The sequence below is a fragment of the Poecilia formosa genome, unplaced genomic scaffold, assembly GCF_000485575.1.
Source record: "Poecilia formosa unplaced genomic scaffold, Poecilia_formosa-5.1.2 Scaffold121, whole genome shotgun sequence".
Classification (NCBI taxonomy): Eukaryota; Metazoa; Chordata; class Actinopteri; order Cyprinodontiformes; family Poeciliidae; genus Poecilia; species Poecilia formosa.
In genome coordinates, this window is record NW_006800060.1 from 1534479 (window position 1) to 1542603 (window position 8125).

General features: G+C 41.6%; 1 protein-coding gene across 1 annotated transcript in view; it reads right to left on the reverse strand.

Annotated features, from left to right (window-relative positions):
• Positions 1 to 5721, reverse strand: part of etnk2 (ethanolamine kinase 2) — a 13825-nt gene extending 8104 nt beyond the window's left edge. The window contains exons 1-4 of the mRNA XM_007560899.2: positions 5312 to 5721; positions 697 to 834; positions 495 to 616; positions 273 to 413 (exon numbers count right to left, since the gene is read on the reverse strand). Of these exons, the coding sequence (XP_007560961.1) occupies positions 273 to 413; positions 495 to 616; positions 697 to 834; positions 5312 to 5458 (548 nt within the window). The 5' untranslated portion in view covers positions 5459 to 5721. The remainder of the gene's footprint in view (positions 1 to 272; positions 414 to 494; positions 617 to 696; positions 835 to 5311) is intronic.
• Between the last annotated feature and the right edge of the window lie 2404 nt (positions 5722 to 8125).

Genomic DNA, 8125 nt, shown 5'->3' on the forward strand with positions numbered 1-8125 from the left:
TATAAAACTCAACATTTGTATCAGAACCAGTAATTTTTATGCTTCTGTTAATATGGCTACATCAAAGCCCAGCAATGAATTTACTAGGCCATTATTTAAAGTTGCAAACCAGACACACTGCCTCTCTCTCTCTTCCTCTCCACTAAGTGCTGAGGTGACAGAGGAAACCACAGCTGCTCCCACTTATTTTCCAGGCAAACCAGGCAGCTCTTCAGGCAATATTTGCATGGACGTCATGGTGAAAGTTGAACAAAGTGAAAGAGAGAGCTTACCTGATGTTGGAGGCCTGATCGGTGAACTCTATGGCCACCAAGGAGAAGTACTGCCGCATCTTGATCCACAGGTTGGGCTTGGGGATGCAGCCATTGTGCGCATGGATGGCGTGGATCCGAGCCATCTCTCTGGCTATCAGCCTGGGAGCAGAACGGAACCAATGAGTCGGCTAGAAATGAGTTCAAACCCAGAAGTCAACTGGTTGATGATGCGGTCCTAACCGGATCAGGGTGGGGTCCCGGACGTCCTGCGGCCCCAGAGCGTCCCCCTGCATGAACTCGTAGCAGATTCCGTTCTGGAAGGTGCAGTAGAGGCGCGGGGCGCAGCCGTTAGCGTGCAGCACCTGGAGCGCGGCGGATCAGAGAAAGGTTTAGGCAGGAGAACCAAACCACTCGCACCTGGAGGTCAACACGCCCACGCTACCTGGAAGCTCTTCAGCTCGTTGTCTCTGTCCACGATCAGCTCCGTCTTGTTGCCGTACACTCGGACGAGGACCACATCGTCGGGGCTGTCGTCCACATAGCAACCAACCAGCTTGTTGGTGGTCCCATCGGTGAAGGACTTGAAGAGAAAGACAGGAAGTTAGCGTTCCTGCTATGAGGCATGTTTCCTGAAACATTCCCACCTCCAACCTGCTGCACCCCATGAAAACTGACCTGAGCCACCTTCTCCCTTCTATTTACAGAAGAATACTGTCAGTATTAAAGGTGCACCAACTTCAGTCTTTATTCCAGTTGTTGGAATTCTGGTCTTGGTCGTTACCAATATTTTTTTTATCTGTATGTATCAACCAATCAACCAAAATGAAGAAAGGTCAGGTCCATTTATTGATTTTAGTGACTGATCAAATTTTCAGTTTTTAAGGTCAGTTCTTAAAAGACGTTTCAAAGTTTGACAATCTTCTACTTATTTGGACTTTGAATTCAGGTCAAATCACAGAACAGATCGTTGAAATAAAAGCCAGTTCTTCTGATATTTGTAATTTATTTTTAAGAAAACAATGTGAGAAAAAATAGGGAAAAATAATTCGGTCTTGGTTTTACTTGTCAGCCATACTGCCCAGCTCCAATAGAGATGTTGGCATGTCTGAGTCTAAACTGACTGACAAATGTTTAAAACTCAACCTCATTTTGAGAAAGGCAAAAGGTGGAACTTGGAAGTGTATAATTGCTAAACACAAAGCCAAGAAGCTGAGCTGCAGAGTCTGGAAGGAAAGGGGAAAATGTCTTGGACCAGAGCCACACTGAAACACGAGGAACCGTACTGAAGATGGAGAAAAATAACTAAAGCTGATCATTTCTGCGACAGTGAACCAGAGGACCATCACAAGCAAGGCAGGTGAAACCTGGAAAAACACCTAACCAGTTCTCCACTAAGGAGTTCAGGTTGATGCCAGAGCTTTGGCTCTTTGGAGGTTTGGTGTTTTTGAAAAAGACAAAGACCAGGATGAGTTAATGCGGCCCTCCATCAGTAGAAGCCTTGGACAGAGGGAAGGTCAGCCCTGATGAGCCTCTACGAAATCACCCTGACATCTCACACATGGGCAGTCATTACCACGGAAACGTCCGTCACAGCAACCATGGCAGCTAGTGTGTTCTATTTACCAAACAAGAGCAGAGGAACACCTGTGTAAATATGATGAGCTGCAGCAGAATGCAGCAGAGGAACAGCAGGTCTGCACATATTCTCCTTTATTTACGGATGAAGTGAGAGATGTTTGGCTCATAACTAAGGGAGGAGCAGCATGGTATGTCAATAATTGATTTAGAATCACACCACCGCCTTCTGGATCACACTCACTCCAAACTGTCAACTGTCTACCCCATTCCGGCAGCCCAGGGTTTCCTCTGGCAAGGCAAAATAAAAGCCGCTACACCTTCAGAATGACGTTTTGAGGGCTTTTTCTGCCCGTCTGGCTGCTAAGCTGGCTACTGTGTGCTGTGCTGCTTTCAGGAGTGAGGAAAAACCAGAGACCTTAGTCCAAAGTAGAGGGAGAGAAAAGGTGAAAGAAGGGAAAATAAGGAAGGTTAAGTTGAAAGTATTTTTAGTTCAAGCCTGTGAAAACGACCGTAATGTTAACGCAAATTGCATTTGAACAACAGTATCATAGTTGATTAATGTAGTTTGGCCTTCATACATAATGTTTCAGATACACTTTGAAGGCTTATGGTATTTAAAGGGGCAGTATTATGTAGAATTGACTTTTCTGAGCTTTACATCATGTTGTAATTCCCACCCCTGTCCCACTCAGCTCCTTCAGACTAGCCAGCAGCAACTAGCAAAAACCTGGTGGAACTGCAGATACGTTGAGCTCATTATAGGAGCTTCTTCTCAGAGCAATGCTGGTGAAAACGTGGTGAAAACAAGTTAACAGAGGAGCCATGTTGTGACGACTTCCTGAAGGTGGAGCTTTAGAAAGAGCAGGAGTTTTTAAAGAGACAGAGACCTAATATCAAGGTGCTTAATTGCAAAGTCATATCTTTTAAGTCATGTTTATATATATTCCAATAATGGGGGGTCTTTCCACAACTGGTTGAGGTTCCATCTCCAATGTTCAAATAGATTTCATTTTCATAAGAGGTGATGAAGAAAATGGCTTATTGAAGAAGTGGTCTTAGGAATGTTCCAGGAGTTTGTAGAAACCTAACTTCATTGTGTCAGTCGGGCTCTTCTGCAATAACAGCAGCAAGCAGAAAGCCCTAGAAATGAAAAACTAAATGTCTGATTGACAATGTCAACACACAAGCCGCCTGCGTCCGTCTCTGCCCAGACGCTCACTCACACATATCTGACATTCCAAACGCGACTCGCCACAAAGACAGGCGCACAGGCATCTCTGTTATCACTGAACATTCACCAGCACACACACACACACACACACACACACACACACACACACACACAGGTCCAAGTACAGCTCTGATCCCATCCACCCAGCACACAATGCAGCGCCTAACACCACCAATCAGTACCCTGATGGAGGCTGATAAACAAGGTGGACATCTAGTGAAAGCAATGCATGTAGCACGGTGTTTACACCCTCAGCAGCAGGTGTGTGTCTGGTTGCTGTGTGTGGTACCAGTTTTAGGCAGGGATTAGCTACTATGATGCAAACATGCTAGCTGTGTTTGAAACGTGCAGCTGGAGATAAAGAGCAGTAAAAGCTGCATGTGTCACTTTAAATGTCCATTTTATTTTATTTAACTTTGGGATTAATGAAGTATTTTTAAATTTGAATTTGTCTCCTAACTAGAACTCAACTGGGATTTTCTGATTCTATCATCTAAATGCAATAGAAATAAATCATTTTAAAGTACAAAAAGAATTTGGTCACAAATTTTATACAAATTGGAATTCAAACTTCTTGCAGTAAAAATTTAGGTAGGCATTTAGGTAGGCATGGTTTAAATATGTTCTTCATTAGCCAGCAGGTCTCACACCAACCTGTGATCCTGATTTTAACACAGATGGAAACTTGATGAAACTTCATAGTGCAAGGCATTGAGTTACCACAATGACTAGAAAAGAACCCAGCATGTTCAGTCTGTTTCTTTCCTTTTTTTTTTAAACCTCAGCATGATTGGAATATCACCATATTTGGCGCAAAAAACCAGTTTGACTTCGACTGAGGGGGGTGAGTTGTCCCCTGTCCCACTGTCAGACTCCAGTCTCCATCTGATCTCACCTCAACAGGTTTTTGTGTTAACTAGTCCTGCTGACGGACCACAATTACTGCTGTCTGATGCAAACTCTTCTTTTAAAAAACCAGACTACAAATCAAGAGAAACTTAGCAAAAAAAAACAAAAAAAAAAAAACATGTTTTTTGCTCATCTTTAATTTGTAAAACCCACCATTAGGAAGGACACAAACTTTTAAGACATAGGGTCAAAGATCAATAGCTTTGACGTGAACTGCAGATCACATAATGCTTCTACGTTATCTAATATTTTTGCTGAACTGTGCTGTAACAGCGGCCTTGCTTGAGTTGATGAATGTTCTGACTGTACTGCTCCCAGCAGCACAGTCCAGGTTTTAAGCCTCGACATTAAAACCTGGAGACATGATAAAAAACCAAAACTCAAAGTCCGCAGGCTGAATACAGTTGGTCTTCCTCTTTGAACATATGATGGACCCTTTAACAGCAAACATTTTAACAAAGGATGGCAAGATGTCCAAACGGGAAGGTGTAGCTACATTTTACTTTAGAGCAGTGAAGCAGTCTGGTCTGTTGCCGGTCAGAGATTCATGACTGACACTAACAAATCTACTGATATGCTTGTTTTAATGTTATGGCAGTAGTTGTTGACTGACTGATCTTTGATGACTTTCAACATTACAGTGCTTCCCCTATCATTACATTAGGTATATGTGATGCTTCTTGAAAATTGTTCCTCAAAGATATTAGAATGGGTGAAACTGTTTGTTTGCCAGGCTTGTAGAGACAAGCAGAATACGACTGCAAGCCACACCTTTCAGATTTTTATTTGTCCAACTATCTTTAAATCGTACAATTGTTAAACTGAAAGGTGCGTTATTGATCTCTGTATGCTGTGGAGTTTGGATTCAAGTGTCTTTGTTTTGTTTTTTTAGGCTGTAGTGATATTTATTGTTCAATTGATAGACATGAAATAGAGAGAAAAGTGAATATGAAGACATGCGGCAAATGGTCCCAAGACCGGGCATCGAACCCAGAACCGGATGGCTCAGTTGGTGGATGGCACCAACTGAGCCATCCACCGTCTATGCATCATTGTTAATAACGGAGCTGTCTAATCATTGAGTTCATTCATGAGAGCATTCTGAAATGACAATAATATCTTTTTGCTAACATAACTATCAGAACATATTAGACATATAATCCACTATCATTAATAAATTAGTAGAGCGTCTCGCCAGCAGTCAGCGCACTGTAAAAGAAATGCAACCTGCCCAATAGATTATGTTTCCCCGGCCCTGCCCCTGCCTCAGCCCGGTGATGCTACGGAGCTGTCAATCTTAGCCTAGCCTAGCACAGGCTAGCATAGCGGCTAATGTTACCTTGGTTCTGACGCTGTCAGGCTCCCACGCCGGTCTCAACTCTTTAATAAGCTTCAACGCCCCTTCTTTCACGTTGTGCTCGTCTACAAACATGGGGATTTTTCTGATAACCGGCGACCCGACAGGCACATGTATCTGCGTTTCCATCCTGCGGCAGCTTCTCTGAAACCGTAATCTCCGAGTTCTTCACAGATGTTTCTCCAAAGCGAAGCATACAAGAGCTGCTTGGTTGTAACGTACCGGGGAGGTGTTTTCAGACTTTGTTTGACAAAATGATCCCGGTACAAGCTGGAGTTTTGACGTTGGACTGAAGGGACAGGGAATGTATGGACAGACTGATGGGTGCGGATGCTCGTCGTCGCCGGTTTCCTAAGGAGCAATCAGCCAACAGTACCATTTCCTCATGCTAGACTCCGCCCACCGGGGATCATCCGATTGTACCACACGCCGATTGAGACGCACGAGAGTCAGACACGCCCATTATTCCCGAGTACTACCGAGTTTAGCCGAACAAGATTAACCTCTAAACTTTAGTGGAAATCTGTTTTAGAATATAGTCCTGAAGAATTCGTTTATATCTAGACAAAATAGTAGCCATTTTACACCAGAACCTCTAGAGTAACCGAGAAATAGTTGTTTTAGTATACTCTTCTGAAGAAATAGTTTATATTTAGTCAAAATAATAACCATTTTACACCAGATCCTACAGAGTAACTGTACAGATAACATTTCCCGAAGGTTTTCTGATGTTTGGTTCTATTTTACACCATTTGTGGAATCCTAAGGGAGCATTTCCCAAAGGTTCCCTGAATGTTAGATGCAACTTTTGCATAAATTTTGGACACAACCAAAATTAAATACCTTTTGAAATATCATATTGGTTAACAAATTGATAAGCTTGTAAAATAGATCATGCAATCAATATTAACAGTAGTAACTAAATGTGTTTCAGTTAACTGGATTCTCCAACATCCCATATATGGTAAGGCAGGTAGTGTGTGGGGTGAGGGGTGGGGGGAGAGAGATTTGGAAAAATTAATAATTTACTCTTTAATATTTCAATACAACAATAGTGATTTACTTATGCAATACTAAAGCAGCAAAGTTGCTGAATCTGAGTTGCTCAGTTGTTGGTTTTGTCTCTGTTTTGAGCTCTCTTCCTTTGTCTCTCTTTTCCTTCATGTGGCTTTTATTTCAAATCCCTGCATTTATTTTCTATCCTCACATCTGCATGTGTGATGTGTGCAGGTGGAGGTGAAGAAATATCTCTGGATAATTTCAAAGATCTGTGGGCAACTTAGTAACTTGCCTTGGGCTTTGATATAAACTGTTACTATGGCCCTCTAGGCAGAGGTGAGGCTCTTGAAACCACTTCCAGACAGCTGGGTTTATCACAGTGGAGTTGTAGAAACACATGAACTGAAAGGTGATCAGTGGAGATAGGGCTTATAGTTTTCATACAGTGTATGGAATATATGTTTGCTTTATTTTAACTACATTTCACTTATGAATATTGTGTGCAGAATCTTTTGGGAAAAAGTTAATTGAATCCATTTTGGAGAAAGGCTGTAACAAAACAAAATTTGGAAATATTATTTCATCACTTTATTAGTTACAAAATAATAAAATGTTGTGAAGTCTTTCCATATGTAAGTCCAATCAAATCATTAACGACTGCGGAAAAAATGAAGACGGTCCAGGGGAACAAAGAGAGTTGTGCATATTAATACTGTATTAGTGATGCATCACCATATGCACTGGATAAAGGAATCATAGTTAATGAAGCTTCAATATCTGTCAAAAGGGAATAAGGACTAATATAAAAGATTTAAAAATGTACTATTTTTGTTTTAAAAATATGAGGCAAAATGAGTGCTGAAAGTAAAACAAAAAACGGACACGAATATTTGTGAAGTAACAGCGCTTCAAAGCAAAAATTTCATTCTTGCAGTACCATCACTTAACCAAATGGTGGCAGCACAGCAGCACAAATGTGGCAGGGAGCTGACACACAGAACGCCAGAGGAACACACGTCAACCTAGCCGCCATATTGTAAGGGTCAATTTATGGGGAAAGAAAGAAAGAGGAAAAGAAAGAAGGGAAGACAGAATACAGAGGAGCACGGCTCTACTCCAGTTTTCCCTTGGATGACAGACAGAGCTCATCTCCCCTTTTCTAAAGCTGAGCTGCATGTAAGGCTAGAAGGCTTCCTCCAGGAACCTCGTTCTTTTGGCTGTGATCCATGTTCCAATAGAGTCAGACCTTTGCAAAAGTATAAGATCAGTGGACAAGATCAGTTTCTCATTTATCATCTAAAATTAAGAAAATCAGGTACAATTTATGGGTGCACCTCTAAAAATGATTTGTATATGTGTATTTTTTTCCACATGTAGACTAAGCTAAGTAAAGACAGTGTAAACCCTAATTGTACCTTTACACATATTTATTAAAAGTTGACCATTTTCAAATATTTGTCAGCACTTTCACAGCCAATCTGAACAACATCTACTTGTAGTAGTTTTTTGTTAGTAATAGTAGATTATTAGATTCTGAGGGTTTTGGCCAAGTCATTGCGAGTGAAAATTACAACACATAATAAGTCCCAAATCAGACATGTTATTATATTGAGTCATAGCTCCCAGGTTTTATCTGTGACTATGTGATGTTTTGGGCAAATACTTGTTTTTGGCAGTCATGCTGTGTAAAATGCCTTGAGGCATGATTTTACACGTCGGTCTCAGTGTGTGTTTAAACAAAAGATCCTTGAGCTTAGCCTGCAGCGTCCCTGCATGCTGTCGAGTTTCAGAGGGACC